The sequence below is a fragment of the Fusarium proliferatum genome (genome assembly GCF_900067095.1).
Source record: "Fusarium proliferatum ET1 genome assembly, contig: FPRO_scaffold015, whole genome shotgun sequence".
NCBI lineage: Eukaryota > Fungi > Ascomycota > Sordariomycetes > Hypocreales > Nectriaceae > Fusarium > Fusarium proliferatum.
Window position 1 is genome coordinate 104,268 of NW_022194804.1, and position 19,106 is coordinate 123,373.

The 19,106-nt window shown below is 48.7% G+C and overlaps 9 protein-coding genes across 9 annotated transcripts; 5 read left to right on the forward strand and 4 right to left on the reverse strand.

Moving 5' to 3' along the window:
• Positions 1-60: 60 nt before the first annotated feature.
• Positions 61-701, reverse strand: FPRO_12292 (putative inosine triphosphate pyrophosphatase; the record flags this gene model as incomplete). Its single annotated transcript, XM_031224073.1, has 2 exons — positions 61-486; positions 534-701. 2 exons carry the CDS (start codon positions 699-701, stop codon positions 61-63), a joined length of 594 nt encoding a protein of 197 aa, XP_031089368.1.
• Positions 702-1,023: 322 nt separating this feature from the next.
• FPRO_12293 (uncharacterized protein) lies at positions 1,024-1,368 on the forward strand (the record flags this gene model as incomplete). Its single annotated transcript, XM_031224074.1, has 1 exon — positions 1,024-1,368. The coding sequence occupies one exon, from the start codon at positions 1,024-1,026 to the stop codon at positions 1,366-1,368; it is 345 nt and encodes a 114-aa protein (XP_031089369.1).
• A 113-nt stretch (positions 1,369-1,481) lies between these two features.
• Positions 1,482-3,407, reverse strand: FPRO_12294 (uncharacterized protein; the record flags this gene model as incomplete). Its single annotated transcript, XM_031224075.1, has 6 exons — positions 1,482-1,849; positions 1,903-1,946; positions 1,994-2,323; positions 2,374-3,085; positions 3,135-3,212; positions 3,263-3,407. 6 exons carry the CDS (start codon positions 3,405-3,407, stop codon positions 1,482-1,484), a joined length of 1,677 nt encoding a protein of 558 aa, XP_031089370.1.
• Positions 3,408-5,348: 1,941 nt separating this feature from the next.
• On the reverse strand, positions 5,349-6,905 carry FPRO_12295 (uncharacterized protein; the record flags this gene model as incomplete). The annotated part of the gene is made up of 10 exons (XM_031224076.1): positions 5,349-5,397; positions 5,450-6,007; positions 6,064-6,101; positions 6,151-6,173; positions 6,227-6,349; positions 6,395-6,413; positions 6,485-6,507; positions 6,556-6,646; positions 6,730-6,771; positions 6,831-6,905. The coding sequence occupies 10 exons, from the start codon at positions 6,903-6,905 to the stop codon at positions 5,349-5,351; spliced, it is 1,041 nt and encodes a 346-aa protein (XP_031089371.1).
• A 534-nt stretch (positions 6,906-7,439) lies between these two features.
• FPRO_12296 (uncharacterized protein) lies at positions 7,440-9,300 on the forward strand (the record flags this gene model as incomplete). The annotated part of the gene is made up of 7 exons (XM_031224077.1): positions 7,440-7,695; positions 7,744-7,842; positions 7,904-8,001; positions 8,056-8,414; positions 8,461-9,079; positions 9,134-9,196; positions 9,247-9,300. The coding sequence occupies 7 exons, from the start codon at positions 7,440-7,442 to the stop codon at positions 9,298-9,300; spliced, it is 1,548 nt and encodes a 515-aa protein (XP_031089372.1).
• Positions 9,301-9,767: 467 nt separating this feature from the next.
• FPRO_12297 (uncharacterized protein) lies at positions 9,768-10,781 on the forward strand (the record flags this gene model as incomplete). The annotated part of the gene is made up of 2 exons (XM_031224078.1): positions 9,768-9,855; positions 9,907-10,781. The coding sequence occupies 2 exons, from the start codon at positions 9,768-9,770 to the stop codon at positions 10,779-10,781; spliced, it is 963 nt and encodes a 320-aa protein (XP_031089373.1).
• Positions 10,782-11,007: 226 nt separating this feature from the next.
• On the reverse strand, positions 11,008-12,206 carry FPRO_12298 (uncharacterized protein; the record flags this gene model as incomplete). The annotated part of the gene is made up of 3 exons (XM_031224079.1): positions 11,008-11,455; positions 11,505-11,983; positions 12,030-12,206. The coding sequence occupies 3 exons, from the start codon at positions 12,204-12,206 to the stop codon at positions 11,008-11,010; spliced, it is 1,104 nt and encodes a 367-aa protein (XP_031089374.1).
• Positions 12,207-13,022: 816 nt separating this feature from the next.
• FPRO_12299 (uncharacterized protein) lies at positions 13,023-14,646 on the forward strand (the record flags this gene model as incomplete). The annotated part of the gene is made up of 2 exons (XM_031224080.1): positions 13,023-13,482; positions 13,535-14,646. The coding sequence occupies 2 exons, from the start codon at positions 13,023-13,025 to the stop codon at positions 14,644-14,646; spliced, it is 1,572 nt and encodes a 523-aa protein (XP_031089375.1).
• Positions 14,647-16,084: 1,438 nt separating this feature from the next.
• On the forward strand, positions 16,085-18,046 carry FPRO_12300 (uncharacterized protein; the record flags this gene model as incomplete). Its single annotated transcript, XM_031224082.1, has 1 exon — positions 16,085-18,046. The coding sequence occupies one exon, from the start codon at positions 16,085-16,087 to the stop codon at positions 18,044-18,046; it is 1,962 nt and encodes a 653-aa protein (XP_031089376.1).
• Between the last annotated feature and the right edge of the window lie 1,060 nt (positions 18,047-19,106).

A 19,106-nucleotide genomic window follows, 5' to 3' on the forward strand; every position in this document is an offset into this window, starting at 1 on the left:
CGAGGGATTGGTCAAGTACTTTCAGCGGCACGAGCCTGGGCTAGGTGTTCTGCGTTTTTATTAAGGGTTTCTATCGTTTTCCTCGCCATCAGCAGAATGCTGGTTCATGTTCAGCCATGTACTAAACTTTTGCAAAGCTATCCCAAGATGTGATATCTTATGTTTCTCTTCATCCGGCATCTCCGCTAATGTCAGAACCACCCCGTCAGGTTGAAAGCACGTCTGCCACCCATATCTCATCACACCTCTTGCGGGTACAATCGTCCCGTCAATTCGTCCTTGAAACAGCACAGGCTCATTTTCAGGACCTTGACAGTATCCTATCGTCGCCACTGCTTCAGCTGTTTTGTCTGAGAAGCCGGCTAGTAAAAGATGTAGCTTTTCGGGTCCTAAGGCCTCAAGGAAGAATTTTATATAAGGTCCTGGCATGCCGTTTATCGCGTTGAAGCAAAGAGCTGTATCATCGACGACGACTGGACCACCGACCTGCCGAATGTGTCAGTCTAAATCGTGGTGTGGGGAAGATGTCTGACCATCTCTGCTGCTCTGCGACATTTTGCGATTGTGATTTCTTCGATCGATCCTTGTATCTCGGGCAAATCAAGCGACTGATTGCGAACGGCGATTCCAGCAGGGGCGAGTATAGCCTTGATATCGGCTATTTTATTAGCATTGCCAGTAATAAGGTTGATTTCAGTCATCATGGCGATGTTGACATGATATTTTTGTTGCGAAACTAATATCTTAAATTCTCTCGGCTGGCCGATGGGTATGATTCATCAGGCCAATTGGTCTTATCTGACTCCGGTACCGGGCTAAGACCCGCTAAGCCCTGTACTCCACATTCGCTGGACAGGACGTTTTGGTAGGTATAACATTCGCCAGATATGAGATGCCTGTTTAATACGTTCTGTTCCGTGTAACTTCAAGTCGAAGCTCGACTTGATAGGCTAGCTGAGTTTAGTCGCACCTATAGTCCGTGAGATATATCAAATTGTGTAGGCGACGCTGTTGGATACCAAGATGTCGGCAATCGAGAATTTGGGGATAGCCGTTAGACAGCTGCGCAACAGCAACGATGCAGACTGTCAGTTGCTGGCAGCAGGGCTGTACGATAAGCTTGCTTCTATCACTTGTGCCTGTAGCCAGGATGTCAACAAAGTCCTTCAGTCTGTGAAGTCTCTGTTTAAGAAGGCCAATGATTCGCCGCTTACCGAGAAGGAATTATCCGACCTGAAGGGATTCTTGAAGAAGGAGGCCCAGGCAAGAAGGACGAAAGGGGAGAATCATCGTGACTCTGCCAAGGATTTGAGACGATTGGTTGTGGTATTTGATGCTTGCGTCGACCTTGATCAGTTTATTTCTTAGCAGTAGTACCATTACTTAGCAGACAGCAAACTGTTCAGTTTCATTAATTCTCATCTCACGTCGGACAGAAAACAGCAAAGGTAGTAGTACTGCCCATAGCTATCGAGTAATTTCTAACCTTCCAACTCATGCCTCTCCGCCCGTGTATTCTCCGAAGCAGGGGGCGTAACTGCTGGCAGCTCGGTAGGAGCCTGGTAATTTTCCAACTCTTGCAGCCCGTTCTGCTTCGAACTCTCGGCCGAAAGCTCAGCTTTGCCCCACTGCTTAGTAGTTCCTTCGCCGATATTTTGAGAGAGATGTTTGTTGGTATTTCTCTTCCGACGACGTATCCATAGCCAAACACCGACAACAGCCACTATAGCAGCAACTCCACCGACTACACCACCTACTATAGCCCCAACTGGTGTTGGAGATGAGTTGCTAGGGGAAGAACCGGATTTGGGGCCGTCTGTTGACGTTGGTATTGTCGATGACATCGAAGCTATTTTAGTCAGTAAGAACAATGTCACCATACAACATAGAGTGAAAGCTTACCGAACAGCTTTTCTATGTCCCTGTTGTCCCACTTGACTTGATCCCTAGTTCATGTCAATAAGTAGAATAGCAAGGACATCAGCATACATACCCGCTCTGGTACCAGTTTTTCACAACCTTGGGTAATTCATAATCCTCAGCTTCCGCATCATACTCACTGGACCAAGACAAACTCGGCAAGTCGAGAATGCCGATTCCCTGAGTCCAAGGATCCTTGTCCTCCCAACCTTCGTCTTTGCCCCAGTTGTTGCCACCTATGCTTAGCATCTGACGCTTTCCAACAAGAGCACATCCATGCATTCCTCGTTTTGGACCTTCGACTTCCGCCTTGAACCACTTGAAGGCCGGGAGCGATAAGACCCATACATCGCCGTAGGCCTTTGTCTTATCATTCCACGTGTTCCAGCCTCCGTAGATGTATCTATTTCAGGTCAGCTAAAGCGAATGCCAGAAGCCGGTTTGACTGCGTACATATCATATGAATTGTTCGGCCCCTGTACTCCGACAGAACAAAAGTCAACTCTAGGATCTGGAGAGATGCCTGAAGTTTGCTGGTAGTACCACTCTTTGGAACTCGGATCGAATATCGTAATATTGGCGAAGGACACTGGCTCTGACGCGTTTCTGAAAGCGGGCATCTTGACCTTTGCGCCACCCATAAAGATCAAGAGTCCGGATGAACCGATGGAAGGTATACAGGTCGCCCTTCCGGACCAGGTGGCGTAGTCCAATGCTTTTGTGGACTCGTTTGTCCATTTTTGCGTCGTCATGTTGTAGGTCAGCAGCCCATCAAGTGGTCGTTCAACATAACTGCCGTCAGTGAACCTCTCATCGGTCCTTCTCTCGCCATAGCCACCGAGATGGTATCCGACGCCGTGACAACCAGTGTAAGCTCCTCTCACAGTTCGATACAAAGAGCTGAACAATGTGTCGTCCTCAGGGTCATGGATTGACCAACTTCCCCTACCATCATCAGCGTCAAAGGCATATAAATGGTGGTCTCCAGCTGATGAGGTATTCTTGTAAGATCCTTGGCCGCCCCATGAGTAGATCGCTGATCGTTCTTCATCGACCCAAAGAGCTGGTTGTTTCAGATATGGCGACGGTCCTTTCTCACTTTCTGTGAATACGACCGTATCGTTTGTCCACGATTCATCTAGCGGGAGCGAAAGGGTAAGACTGACTGCTCGATGTTAGTATTACCCGCGGTATTGATCTTGGCGCTGCTTTACCAGCTGTTGACCGTGACTCATCGAGGTCGGAACTAACCTCTCCACCGTCGATATAAACATAGTCCTTAAGTACAGCAACTTCGCATTGGGGTAAGTTACTGAGATGAATGTTCAAGATATTTCCTTACCGGACAGTAGCGACCGCCGAATGAAGTCATCGTTGGCTGGCAATTGTGCTGATCCCTTGGAGCTCTGCCGCGTTTCGAGTTCAGCCGCGCAACACAACCAAGTGAGACAAGAGACAACGGCAAGTCTTGTAACAGGGCACCTCATTGTGATTAAATACATAGGGCTGGAATGTCACTTTGTCAAGACATATGTACAAATTTGCGACTCATTTGTGAAGGCGATTCTTCTGGCAGAAGAAAAGACAAAATGAGAAGTCAGTCAGTGTGTTGAAATGGAGTGCGAGATGGCTGTTGGTGCGAGGGGAAATTAAAGGATGTTATTTGGGGGCCCATTGTTGACACCAGGTTTTTGTTGGACAGCTCAGGCCATGTTGGTAAAGCACTGCTTACCATGTTGCAGTTCACATACAGATAAATCCTTTGGTGATGGAACCCCGGAAAATGTTGAATGAGGCTAACGCTTCACAGGAATTCCTCCGAATCTCATTCATAGTCTTTGTGCTTTAATTTACAAGCCCGGTGGCGATCTTCAATTATCGCTCTCCTCGTATATTTGTCTTAACTGGGGACCACGGCGCGCATCCGACCTTAAGCGCTGGTTTGACGTTTCAATCCCAGTAGCACTGGCCAATCTGCACACCTCATGGTAAGCACTAAGGTCTTGGCTTGGTCCCCACATCAAGCATATTCTCCCATTCATTCACACGACGTCATAATCAGAAGATGGAGTGACATTCTTATGAACGCTGCTGCCTGCCTGCCTGCCTGTTGGCCTGCCATAAGCGTTAATGAGTTGACCAACGCCTAGCACACAGTGATGGAACCCATGCTTCCTCCCAATATGAGTATTTCTTCCCATTCTGATCCTACCACCCCATCATAAAAGCGGGTATCCCCTCAGGAACATAAAACAATATTGTCACTTTGCGGTTTCTCGACAAGAAATACCCTCTCCAGTGACCTGGCCCAACCCCAAGATCATGGCGTGGGAGCGATCAAAGCCGTTTGAGCGCAAGCAGCAGAACAAACTCCGAATGCGCTGTTGCACGCTGCAATTGTAGCTGGGGCCGTGGCTCCGGCGGTAGCTCCCCAGGTCGCACCGCCAGCTGCATAGCAAGCCATCGCGACAGAGGCACATCCCGCCTGACAAACGCCGTAAGCGATCGGACCTGCGACGGCGGTCGTCGAAAAAGAGGTGATTGCAATAAGAAGATGGAGGGGCTTCATCTCGAAGATCGTTGTTATGGTGCGTGTATGTCGTAGTTCTTGATACTCTGTGCTGTGAGTAGCCAAGGTACTCGTCTTGTTCTCGTTCGTATGAGATGATTTATTTTAGAAGTTTACATTTCCGAAGGCTGTGGAAGTTATTTACCATCATTTCTTATCGAATTTATCATGCGGCGGGGTAAGTGGTCGGCCTCCCGCATCAGAGCACGTCATATAATGTGGTAGGCTGACGCCTGGCTGGTCTCACTTTGAGTACTGACAGTTGCAAGTGACTTCTGGCACAAAAATATGATCATTGTGCATTCCATCCATTTGACTAGCAATAGAAAGTCTATCTATGATGGAATCATCTTTTGTACTTCCGCCTAACAACCACTTTCCGTATCATAGAAGATATTGCTTTTCTATCAAAAACCACCCTCGTTGTTTGCTTTCCTCCAAAGCTCCACGCAATTGTACCAGCACTTTTTGTAAGCCTTCTTGCACTCAGCAACAGTTGATGGAAATGGAGGTGACACGCCAGGTTTTCTGCAGCAAGCCATTTCGCCCACGGAACAGAAGACATGACATCATAAGATGGCGATAATTAAAAGCAAGGGAAGTTATCATCTTCTACAGCCCAAGTATATAGTTTACACGAGACGATATGAGGGGCTGCAGTCCTTAATGGTTGGCCTCTAGCGTCAAGATGCATGCATAATCATCACTACCTTTCCGCTTATCAAGCAAGTCTCATGACATGTAAGCTCATTCAATGAACCAAGTTTCTTCTCATAGACTTTCATAATTTCATCAGATGAGGCGGTGGCTAAACTACACACAAAAGCCACGCTCTATCATATCTCAAGAGAAACGAGTCTTACGGGGATCCTGCAGGAGTCAGTGGCTTTCTACCATAGACAAAGTAGCTAATCCCAAAGTCAGTGTCACATCATCCAATCAGATTCAGTCGGCACTTACATAGGCCAATACGCATGAATCCTAGGGTTCTGCAAGTCCTTTCTCACATGCGCACAAAACACCCTCGTCTCCTCAGTCGACCACCCAAGCCCCCTCGTGAAATACGCCAACGACAAGCCATCTAAGCCGCCAGCGATGTTCGCGCAGGCCCACGCCCCCAGCTCCTTAAACTTCCTTTCTCTCGGCCACGGATTTGTCGGCCACTTCTGCTGCACCTCGACGATGTCGACAAACCCAGCGGCAGCGAGGTAGTTTTTATACTCTGTTGTCGGAAACACGGGACGACCGAGATTCTGACCAGCTTCGAAGCAGGATCTGCACCACTTGGAGAGGTAGCTTTCGGAGTGGAGGGTTCCGTCGTCGGAGCGGGCGGGGAGGGACATGTCTTGGAGTTCAAGATAACCGCCGGGTTCGAGGTTGTCGAAGGCAACTTTTATGATTTGCGGAAAGTCAGTGAAGCAGCCGAGCATCATGCGGGCAAAGATGAAGTCAAATTTCTGGGTCCAGGTCCATTCTTTTTCGAGGTCGTCTATTTCGAAGCTAACGTTTGGTGGGACACTGAGAAGGGATGTCAGTATTTTATCACGCGGTCGAGTGTCAAAGGCTTTGCGTACAGAGCTGGTTGGATCGGGCTCAGGTCAACGCCGATGACCTACAAAGTCAGTAAGATCAAGCAAGCTGCGCGACAAAGACATTGTTACCTCTGCTTGAGGGTTTGCATCAGCTGGACACATGTTAGCGCCTGATTTTATTTCATGTATTGCAACAAGATCTTACCGTAATCAATCGCCCATGAGCCAGTGCCTGTTCCCATATCCAGAACGCGATTCGCGCCTTTCGCTTTCGGACATAGAGCGAGGCCTCCGTCGAGCGTTCGTACGTAAAGCTCGTGTTGTAAGTCTAGTCATGTCAGCATTGCTCTGACAATTGCAAGTTCTGACATACCCAATCTTTCATTCTCTTCCTTTCATTCAGTCAGTAACATGTAGTATGCAAAATACCCGACCCGGTATTGAGTCTGTTGATCAAACCTACTTCGTCATTCGGCAGGACATATTCTATGACTGGTCAGTTTTTTGCTCCCGGTCGGCACGAGATTATCTTACTCCCACTACTCAAAGCATGATAGCTGCGACCATTTTCCTGTCGATAAGCCAAAATACTAGATGAGATTGAAACAACCGACGGCTCTACTTCCTATGCATCATCAAAATACGTCATTATGAGGCTCCGTCAAAGCGTAAAGTGACCCATGGCAGACGCGAGTCATTGAAACTTACCTCGCCAATCGAGGAATCGGCATCGTCGTCGTCACCTGCAGCCTATGCACGTCAAATCAAACCCCGCTCATGCACAAAAATAGAACCCCAGACTTTCTTACAATGGCATCTTGGATTTGGATAACAGGCTCTGGGGGCGGAGTGTTGCCCTCGTGCTGGGACGCTTGAAGTGCCATCGTCGATGGGGCCAGAGTGTGATTAAGCTGTGGATCACGGAGTATTGATTCAAAGAAACGCCCCCTCTTTCTTTATTTTTTTGTGCCGGGCCGTGCCTTGTGTAGCGTGATGGGCTCCTTCAATCCGGAGTGTGGCGTTACTGATGTTCCGCGAATTGATTTGGACGGGGATGGCTTCCGGAATGCGCCATCGGTGTGCAGAGTCAGATCCTTTAGGGGTCTTGGCCCGCTGTTGGCGATACAGCTCCACTAACTGTTCGGTACACTGGAGACCAACGAACTTGTTAGAGGGGCTGTACTGCCTGATATGCGTGGTTTTTATCAACGTCAAGCTCGGTAGCGTTCATGCGCCGTCAAATCAACATGTTCTGATTGGACAAAGTCCGGTGCAGCCCTGCACCGTTACAGGGTATCTTGATCTCCAACGGCGTCGTCGGCTGATTAGTCTGATTAGTCAATTGCTCCTGAACGAAATGCTTTCTCTTCCTTCGCCCGCTCATCACTGTTTGATGCACTGCTCAAACACCTCTGAAGATGAGCGCTGAAAGCGATACCTCTGCAGGCTTCCTGCGCGATGTCTGGCAAGGCGTTGGCGACCATCCTCGGGCCGTCATCGCCACAGCGATCCTTGGGCTAGTGGTTCTCTTCGTAGCTGACACGTTGCGCACTTGGTACCGACTATCACATGTTCCTGGTCCATTTTGGGCGGGGTTCTCCAAAGCTTGGATGGTGAGACAATCCTTCAAGGGAATTCAGCCTTATGCGATTCAACAGGCCAATGAAAAATACGGTATGTCTAAATGTCACTCTTAGCAAGAGTAGCTAACTCTATTTCCAGGATCTCTCGTGCGCATTGGGCCAAATGAGCTGGCTACGGATGATCCCAAGCTGCTCAAGCGCATGATGTCAAGTCGCTCGGCTTATACAAGAGGACCCTGTAAGCTTTTGTCTCTTTCAGTTGATGGGAGATACGATGATGAGCTAACCGTAGTGGACAGGGTACAATGCTCTTCGTTTCGAGCCTGGAAAAGATAATCTTTTCTCCATGAGAGATGATGACGCCCATGCAAAGCTGCGCAACAAGATGGCCGCTGGTGTAAGTCCTCTGATAGACCTACCATCGCGACATGTAGCCTGACTCTAGAACCAGTACTCTGGTAAAGAAAACGAGTCTCTTGAGCACACCATCGATGAGCATATCGCCAAACTTATCAACCTCCTGGAGACAAAGTATCTCTCAGCAAATCAAGACTACCGCCCAGTTGACTTTGCTCAAAAGATCCAGTTTTTCACTCTAGATGTCATCAGCGATCTTGCCTTCGGTCAGCCATTCGGATACATCGAGCAAGATGACGACGTCTTTGACTTTATCAAGATCACAAAATCTTACTTCCCAGTAACTTTATTCATTGCAAATATCCCGTCGCTAGTGTCCTTACTGCACTCACGACTGTTCAGTGGTGCCTTGCCCAAAGAGAGTGATAAGCTTGGGTTTGGTGCTTTCATCGGGTGAGTTTTGTCGGTGTCAAATTCTGCGGGAAGCTGACAATTGTAGCGTCGCGAACAAGAAGGTCGCGGAACGATTCGCGCCAGGCGCCGAGTCGCGACCAGACATGCTTGGATCTTTCATCCGTCACGGATTGACACAAGAAGAAGCTTCCAGGGAATCTCTTCTCAACGTCGTCGCTGGAAGTGACACTTCAGCAACTACCATTCGCCTCATCATGCTCAGTCTCCTAAGCAATCCCATTATGTATCTCAAACTTCAAGCCGAAATCGACACCGCAATCAAGGCCGGAAGTATCTCATCCCCGATTACCGACGCTGAAGCAAGAAAACTCCCTTATCTTCAAGCCGTCATCCAAGAAGGTCTGAGGATCAAAGCCCCAGCAGCTGGGCCACTGTTCAAACAGGTTCCCCCTCAAGGTGATGAAATCGATGGAAAGTTCATCCCCGGAGGTACACAGATCGGACAGTCGCCATTTGCTGTTTATCACTCCAAGGAGATCTTTGGTCAGGATGCAAGTCTCTTTTCTCCTGAGCGATGGATCAATGCGGATCCTGCGAAATACGAAGCTATGGCTGAGGTTGTCAGTCTTGTGTTCTCGACCGGAAAGTATCAGTGTCTGGGCAAACCGGTGGCATTTATTGAGCTGAACAAGATCTTTGTTGAGGTGAGTCTTGACTGTTTGATGATGGTAAGGCTTGTGACTAATGATGCCTGACAGTTGTTGCGACGATTTGACTTTTGTATGGCTCGACCTGAAAGACCTCTTCATATCATGAACGCTGTAAGCTGTCTCCTCCGGTTTGACATTGTGGCTACTGACTGGTGGTGTAGGGAATTTGGCTGATTGAAGACTTCCCTGTTCGCATCACACGACGAGAAGCCTAAGCCCACTAATCTACGTACCAATAATGTATATAAGCCTAGTATTGGACTTAATTATCAGTTTATTTACCATAGATGAAACTGCCGATCAATCATACCGGGTATAGGGTCAATGAAGCTTGCAGTTGAATAGTCAGACAGCCAAGTTGTTTGTCATGGAATGCTTTTTCAGTGTCGTTATTCGTCGCTTGAACAGAATTATGATTGGAACAAGGTTCTTGGCACTCTAGACCGCCGTGAAGCATCAGTTGATAAATTAATTTTAACGTGAGGCTAGTACCCGGGCTATTGAGCCAGCTGAGGGCCTCTGTCAATAGCGCCAAGCCTCATCAGCCAGCTGTCACGTAGAAAAATGAACCCCTGACAAAATGTAGATAAAACCGTTTAATCCGCCTTCGCATTTCCACGATTCCTTTTGATCTATAGTGTCTCTTCCAATCCAACTCTTGTCACTCTTTATCGCTACGAAAATGCGCTTCAGCATCCTTTTCGCGTTTGGTCTTGCGACTGATGTTGCAATGGCTAGCGTTTGCAAACCTCGACCTTCCGCCAGTTCTAGTGAGTTTTTTTCTGGGAGGATACTTGGAGATCATTTCTAATTGAATACAGGTGTTTTGTCTGCCGAGACTGTTACTTCGACCATTTCTGCCACTGCTCCAACGACGACTGTCGAAGCTGAAACGACGGCTGCTATTCCTGCCGATCTGTCGACTACTACCAGTCTCGCGTCTACTGCTGATGATAAGGCTACAACTGAGGCTACTGAGCCAGCCACTACCACCCAAACATCAGTGTCAGTCGATTTTTCAACTACGCTTGCGACAACTGGCACTGCAGAGACCACCACTACAGATGCTACGACCACCGAGGAGGCTACACCCACTGCGGTGACTACGTCTGCGGAGACAACAACAGCCGATGCCACCACCACAACCGCAGATACCTTCGTTCCAATCCCAACATTCAACGTCATCGCTACCGACACGCAAGTCTACGGACAAAAACTCCGCGGCCATGTAACAACAGATTACGAAATGGGATGGAACCTCGAAGGCTCCCCGCCAATCCTCGCATTCTCCATCGACTCCGACACAAACCAAGTCAGAGAAATAGCCAATGGAAACTACCTTTGTCTCCAATACGGCGTCAGAGACAGCGATAGCGATAGCAACAGCGACATCCACTTCCTCAAGCTCTGCGATCCCGGCACCGAGACCAACGTCATGGGCGGGATCGCTATACTCACATGCGAGCAGACTCGCGATCGCAGGCTGAAGTGCTCTGCTCCCGCTGGGCAGTGCGTGGAGGACTCTCTTACTAGGATCCCGATTTGTTCGGCCCTGCCTGGGACGTTTACGGGATTTTATGCGTATTCTGGTTTGACAACGGGTATTGCTCTTGTTATGGGACGGGAGGGTAATGGTCCTACTGCTGATACGCAGTCTATTGACTTTGAGATTGAACCTGCTGTAATCTACGATTAATAGTTAGAGCTCATCTACCAAAGGCGAACGTTCTTCATCATTCTTTGCGTTAAGTTTTAAACTACATCATGTTTGATCATGCAGTAATTGAGTTAATATTATGGTTATTCTTGGCCTAAAATCTTAGTTCTAAAAGGACTTTGTTATTGTGTCTTGGGTTGACGTAAAGTAGTACATAACTGCCTTGATATGAATCCATAAATACAATTAATAACTTTTGCGGCTTCTATCTACTTAGATCAGGTTTATGAGTAGCCAGCTCACTGCCAAACTCGCCCCCTTTGACTGAATCAGCAATAATACACCGCTCGTCGCTGTCTCGACTTGCTTCCGTTTGCGGTCCACCAACAGAAATAATTTGTTCAGATCTAGAGGCGTCGCTCTTCCAGATACCTGGACGAGGGCTCCTAGCAGCTATATCTGACAAGTTGTAGCCCTTTGCGGGACCACCCGGCCCCGTATAGTACAAGGAACTCTTTTTGGTTGATCCGAAAATGCGGGGGAAGATCTTGCCCAAAGGTTGCCGTAGCACAGGCAGACATGCAGCGATGATGCCGAGGTTAGCTTCGATGAGAGTCCATACGCCGCGATCGATGAAGTTCCACGTCATGTCTTTTTTATTCTTAAGAGAGTTTGACACAGAGGTCACTCGGAGGATCGATGTAATGGTTACACTGTGACGTTGGTAAGCTCTTGTCTGAAGATTTCGGAATTTGTACGTACAATCCACCCAGAAGAAAGATGCAGCAGAGCAGAAGTTTCTCCCGTCTACTCGTCTGGAGTCGCATGATGGGTAGAATAGGAAGAGCCAGGACCATAACGTCGGTCAGGATATTGAGGACAGCGTAAGCAACCCAAAACTTATTCGAGTCGATGCACGTGGCATCAACTGACTTGTCCCATGCGCCTTTGATGGGGACACATTGCCAAATTGTCGCAGCAACACCACCAATACTGTATCCAACCACGACGCCCAAGACCACAAATGACCAAAGATGAAACGATTTCGTGACGAATAATCGGAGATATAGCAGAATCGCGGCGACTTTGTTGAGGCAGACGGTTACCTTGTATGGTGTCTGAGCGATAAAGAACATCTTTAACGCCATGCGAAGATCGGGCTTTTCGAGATCGGCTTTGTGCATTCCGTAGCCATGGTGTATCGCAAGCTGTATGTACGTCGACAGAAGAACAGATGATATCTTGGAGAATTAGCGATGGTATCATTGGGAGGGTCGAACAACATACCAGAGAAACAATAATGGCAACATCGTCTGATCCGAGCTTGTGTATTGAGTACCGCGCAATACATCTCGCAACGACAAACAGACCTGATGAAATGATCATCACTAAAGATGTGATGTAGAGCTTCCAGCCATGATTGTCGACGCCATCGGCGGGAAATCCCATGCCTCTGTCAATCATTTTTGTGGCTTCACCCTACACGGACGGGCTAGAGTGGCACTTGGAGAGGGGCCAAGGAGGACCCCCAGTATATAAAGTTGCGCAGACATCGGTTCCAACAGCGCGGCACAGCCAATGGTGCAATAGACCTATGTCACCCGGCACATCACGATATGATGCAGAACGGTACTGCTACAAGTAGTGCCGGGCCATCGTATGTTGGTTCCAAAGTCACGAGGACTTGCTTTCGGAGACAACGGAAGTGTAACCGCATTGTCGGCTCATTAGAGTGAGTAGGTATCGAATGACGAGAGGGCCAACGAAGAATCCGTAGCGACCATCCTGTCTTGGTAGTGAGGGAATAGAATCAATCTCCGAAGTAGAAAGGATGAACGGTCCTTTTGCCTGCCATCCGGGGTGAACCAACCAATTGGTGGTGTCATTTCATGCAGGGGTGAGGCACGGCGTATTGTTTTGCGGAGGTTGGAAAGATGAGACTGGTCACGAACCATTGAGGTGACGAAAACATGGAAATAAGAGTGAGCATTTCGATTACAATTCTCCCATGTTCCATTGCAAAGAAACACTACTATAGGAATTAACTTGTGGCTTCATTCTTCATCCCATTGTCTGCGGGCCGTGCCCCTGTCAAACCGTTGATCCGGAAAGGTCGGCCGCTAAGTTCATCCTGACCTGGTCACATCCTTTGTGGATTCCTATTCAGGGCACTTCCCCGATGCGCGTCCCAGTGGTTAAATAAAGTTCCCAAATCTCCCCATCCCAACTTGAGACAGTGACTTTGCCTTCTGTCGCCCCCTGCGCTACTGCACCTCCATCATGTACGCGGTCAATTGGGCTTTTGCATTCGCCCTTTGGGCAGGTCTGACTGCTGCAACGTCGAAATGCAACCCATCCAAGTACATCACTGTCGAAACGGCGAATGGACCCATCACTGGCCATGTTGCAGACAATTCGCCGTGTGTTGTTGAATATCTGGGTATTCCCTATGCGAAACCGCCAGTGGACAAGTTGAGGTTTGCGGCTCCTCAGCGCATCACGTCTTACTCCAAGAAGCCTTTCGAGGCCCAGAGTTTTGGATATGATTGTCCCTTGACGGCGAGTAAAAAGGTGGATTATCCTGATATGACACCCCAAGCCCAGCGGATCATTTCATACTTTGCCAGCGCGGCCGGAACTCCCCAGAGTGAAGACTGTTTGACACTCAATATCTGGTCCAAGGCCACGCCCAACTCTGCCAGAGCAAACAAGCCCGTGCTTGTCTTCTTCTATGGTGGACGTAAGTTACTAGCGTGTCGTGTATCAAGACCGAGACTGATTTGGTGATACAGGCTTTGCTATCGGAAACACCGACAGTCCTTTCTACAATGGCAAATACTTTGCTGACGCAGAGGACATTGTCGTCATCACCGTCAACTACCGTATCAACATCTTTGGCTTTCCCGGTGCACCCGGTGAGACTCAGAACTTAGGTCTACGCGATCAACGAGCTGCTGTCGAGTGGGTTCGCGATAACATCTGGAGATTTGGAGGCAATCCTTCCAAGATCACCATCGCCGGCCAATCTTCAGGCGGCGTAGCTGTTGACTACTGGACGTACGCTTACAAGAAGGACCCAATCGTCAACGGGATCATCGCCCCATCAGGCAACGCTTTTAGTTTCCCTGTCAACTCCGCTGCTGTCCAAGAGAAGAACTGGGCTTCGGTTGTGGCAGCTGTAGGATGCAACACTACCAGCGAGGTAATGTCTTGTATGCGCAAGGTCGACTGGGAGGATATCAAGAAGGCAGCTGCTAGTATCAAGCCTGCTGCTAGCTCTAGTGTTCTTCGATCCATCCCTCCATTTTACCCCAAGCCAGATAACGAGATTGTCTTTTCAGACTACGTTAGTCGAACCAAGAGCGGAAACTTTGTCAAAGTCCCCATTCTGTTTGGCAATAACAATAACGAAGACGGATACTACCGTATTCCCGCCTACGGAAATGGAGTTGTTCCTACCGACGCCCAAGTCAAATCGTTCCTTCTCGAGTCATTCACCTGTCCCGTATCGTACCAGGCCAAGGCGCGACGAGATCACAATACACCATCATGGGCGTACCGGTATCTGGCAGACTGGGATAATACGAGATTGTTCCCTACGAGTGGCGCGTACCATGGAGTTGATCTGCACATGATCTTCGGCGCATCTGGCGATGTCAGTGGCATTGAGCCATCGGCGGACCAGAAAAAGCTCACCAAGATCATGCAACATGCTTGGTACTCATTCAGCGATGATCCTTGGTCTGGTTTGAGCAAGCTTGGGTGGCCTAGATTTGATCCCAGCCGTAAGACCTTGATTGAACTGGGTAAGAGCACGAAGCCTCGTGTCGACTTTGTGAAGCCTTCTGTCTACGACGCTGCTTGCTCAACAGTGACGATGGGGGCGCTTTCGACTTCTACGTAGGATAGAACATTTTTGTGAAACGCTTTTGGTAACTCAAGAAGCTTGAACTACCAACAACAGCATTTCAAAATCCGTCGCTCTCTATTTGGTAGATGACTCTCTAGAAGTTCCTTCGCGATATGTCCATACCCCAACAGACACCTGCAACTAGTACCTGCTATGGACTGTGCACTTTTGTAAAATTAATTCGTCATCAAAATAGCATTAGCTCCAATCAATGCTGCATGGAATTATAGGATTGTGAAATCATTCTTGCAAGTAAATGATATCTTATCGCAGACCTTCATTCGACGTCAACAGACACTGGGTCGGCAGACTCACTTTTGTCCCTGATCCTAGCACCTCAGCTAACGGTGCAACCTGTCGCATTTCATGAAATAGGGTAGATAAATAAAAGTTTTACAAGCCAGTAGAAAATACAGCAGACAAGTCGGTAAGCGAGTTTGCCACATGTCTCAGTCTGATGTCCGTGAGAAAACGGAAGTAAGGACTATCAAATACTGTTATCACATTCCTTATCGTGCACGCTGTAGCGCATCAAACTGTTTAAGCTTAATTTACACTTTTTATGGTAAAACATGCATAAGACATCTCCAATTCGACAGTCTAGACAAGTCTAGGGCTTGACGTGAGGGGTGCCGGGACTTGGTGCTCCGTTGGAACATCTCACTGTGATTCGGTACCCCCACCGCCATCTTTTAGACTTCAGCCAGCCACGTATGGGATATGAAGTGTGTTTATCCGGATTAGGGAGTCATTCATCACCCACGCTCAGCCGCAAGCCTCTTCATGCAAGGGTATACACCTGTCACATATGATTGTCACAGTTGACTACCCTCGAGAGCAAGAAGATTGCCAAGTGAGAGCAGGGTGCCAGATTTATTCAGCGTAAAATCTTCTAAAATACACCAGGCTTGCCTAAATCCTTTTGTCATGTGGGATAAAGGTCCTGGACTCCCTTGCCCTCCCACGCCACCTCCATTACGAGCAAGAGTTTTAACAATGCTGCAGTCCCGAGTAGTCGACATAGTAATGTATCAATTACACGATGTCAGTAGGGCTGAAAAGGTTGTCAGCTGATCGATTCTTGCTTTCAGCCGCACCTTGAGACATCGTCCTCAGAGAGCCATAAAAATGGCTACCATCAAGACAGGATGCCAGAATAAAGTAGTCTAAAGATGTAACAAAAGATAGAAAGCTCGCCTAAATCTTTTCGTCACTGAGGTCTCAAGCTTTCTTGCTCCCCCTTGCAGATATAACTTGAGAGGGGCTCATCCGTTTTCTGAAGGAGAGGCGCTGGTATCGCTGCCGTTGTCCGTCAAGGCTGCTATAAGAACCTCTCTCACCCCGTGCTTAATCACATCACTCTTCACAGTGACATTTACATATCTCATCACACAATCCTTGTCCTCAATCCCCTATACTCAACCCCTTCACCATGCCTGGCCCTACCATCAATGGAAATGCTTTCTCCGTCTCGTCCCTCCCGGATGGCCCTGAGCAGCCTGGCGGGGATGAGATGAGAGTCAATCATCTCCCCGAGAACACTAATTACATCGTTCTCGAAACCCACGACCCTCTCAAGAGGCCTGAGAAAAGAACCCTCCAAGATCTCCACGTCGAGCTACATGAATATCTCGGCGGCAACACCTGGCTCTGCCGCTATGAGCCCACGGACATCAAGTCCCTGCGCGACCTTGCTTTCGTCAAGGATGCGAAGCCCCTGCAGCCAGAGCTAAAGCTCCAGCCAGCTCTGAAGGATAATGCGGTCGAAAGCCGTACTGTTGATATCGTCCTTCAGAATCGTGCGGATGACTCTGCTGAGGATATCTCCCAACGCATCCAAGATTCTCTTGGCATCTCACCTGAGGATATCACGATCAGAGACGGTGCCTCTGTCATTCGTCTGACGGGTAACAATGACAAGCTACAAGAGATCGCCAAGATTGACAGTGTTGGGTCCATTCAAGAGGTACACAAGCTCACCTTCTTCAACAATGTTGCACGTGAGATCCTTCATGCCGATGCCAGTGGATCCAACACCGTCTTCAAAGGAGCCAATCAGATAGTCACTGTCGCTGACACTGGCTTTGACACTGGGGATGAGAACAAGACCCATGACGCCTTCACCGGTCGCGTCAAGAAGCTCATCCCCATTGGCAGGTCAGACAAGACCAACGACCCCGATGGGCATGGCACACATGTTTGCGGGTCTGTCCTTGGTGACGGCCACTCTGAAAAGATGGGCGGTTCAATCCAAGGCACTGCACCACAGGCGACTCTCATTGTCCAATCTCTCTTGGACAGACGCGGTGGCCTCTTCGGTCGATCCGAGAAGACTCTCGGCGATCTACTCAAAGAGGCGCTCGATCACCAGTCTTTCATCCATACCAACTCCTGGGGCCCCGTCTGGACGCGCCAGCTTGAATACAACAACGCAAGCACAGACCTCGACACTTTCGTTTCCAATCATCAAGAGATGACGGTTTGCTTCGCTGCTGGTAACGACGGTGGCGAGGAGACTGATCTTGGCCACATCGGCGCACAAGCAGCGGCCAAGAACTGCATTGCTGTTGGGTCAAGCGATAACCGTCGCAAAGCCAAGAACAACCGCTTCGACGCCTTCAAGGCCGATGGAGTTGTTGAAGGTAGCCCCAACAGCATCTCTTGGTTTAGTAGTCGGGGGCCTACGCTCGAGCGTCGCATCAAGCCTGATGTCGTTGCGCCAGGTACCATGATTCTGTCGGCAATGTCGAGAGTTGCGCAGCCAAATGCCAATTACGGTCGTTCAAGTGACCCTGCGTGGACGTTTAGTTCGGGCACTAGCATGGCCACTCCGCTTGTCGCAGGTTGTGTTGCTGTCCTTCGAGAGTCACTGCAGAAGGATGGAGTCACTTCCCCAAGTGCCGCGTTGCTCAAAGCCTTGCTTGTCAACGGCGCTGTGGACACGGGCAACAGCTTTGAAGCCCAGGGTTTCGGCCGTGTTGATCTCGCCAACTCCATCATTCTCAAGGGTATCACTACCAACAAAGGCTACTTGGAGGCTGAGGTCCTTGACGAGGATGGCCAAGATGAGTTCACCAAGACACTCACCCTGGGAGACCTTCTTATGCCTGATGGGCCAGACTCGGAGACTGTTACGTTGAAGGTCACTATGGTGTACTCGGATCTTCCTGGTGCTGCTTTGCAGAACAACATCAATCTCCAGGTTGCTGTCGGTGATGCACCGAGCAGATTCGGAAACTTGGGTGATAGACCTGATGATGTCAACAACGTGGAGCAGGTTATTTGGAGTGGTATTCCTGCTGAGAGGGACACCAAGATCACGCTTAGTGTCACTGCGCCGAGGACTATGCGTGGGGATAAGCAAGCTTTTGCTCTGGTTTGGAGTGTGATTTAATGAGAGCTTGCTAGAGAACATAGGATCTCGACACCAAGCGACGTGAATATTTAGGTGGCTTAGCCTATGATAGGGGTATTATGTACTAAATTTATTTTGTCATTATCGTCTAAAGTCTTCACCTTTCTTGCTCTCGGGCGGGCTTGTCCCAGAGCCTAGAGACTGGAATATCGTTACTTATAGCAACCAGGAATGCATATCGGAGAACTAAAAAATCAGGTTCCATAATGAACAACAAGGTAGATATTTACATAGATCCTCTTGCGGAGAATGGCCCGAAAGTGCGGCTGAGCCGTGTTAACCGGGTCGGCCGCCTTTTGGAGTGACGAGACTGGACAAACTTGCGCACAGCCTCAAGATCGACAGTTTGAGAAATTCTTCACGATCAAAGTGGTGTCATTTCACTCTCATTTACAGATACTGTGTATTTTTTTTCATGTCCCACTAGCCTGGGTCGGGTTCCTGTCTTGGAGTCTAGTTGTTGCGATGATTCCCATCCTATACGTAAACTCAATCTCAGGAGCAAATGACCATGCTCACGAATCAAGCAGTAGCGTGTGTTCTTATGTGTGGCCTGGAAGCTTGCTTGTAGCCAGTGGACATTTTGTCACTTTATCATCAAGTTTGAGAATTGCCCGAAGGTCCACGCGATGATGATGCCAGCCTTGTAGGGCGATGATAGTGGAGCCCGAGATTGAGATCTGCGCGCTCTGTTGTTTGTAAACAACCTTTTTTCATAGCCTTAAAGCTTGCTGACTCTTAACGCATGAGTTTTACTGACTGTGCTTTGCGTTTCATCGCAGTAGTTCTCGTAAACAAGTCCCATTGCTCGCCCCGAGTTTGCTGACAATATGAGGCCGAAGTTGTTACTCAGCAAGTCCGTTTCGCAAACTACCAGTGACTAGCGGCCGCTGCACTGCCACAACGGCTCCGAAGCAGACGTCATCCAGACATCGTATATTTAATGCCGCGTTTTAAACCCCGAATCCTTCGAATATTTTTAGGTAGCTTGAAACAAATCCACGTGGTCTGTGGCTTTGCTCTGTAGCTTGATGTTTTA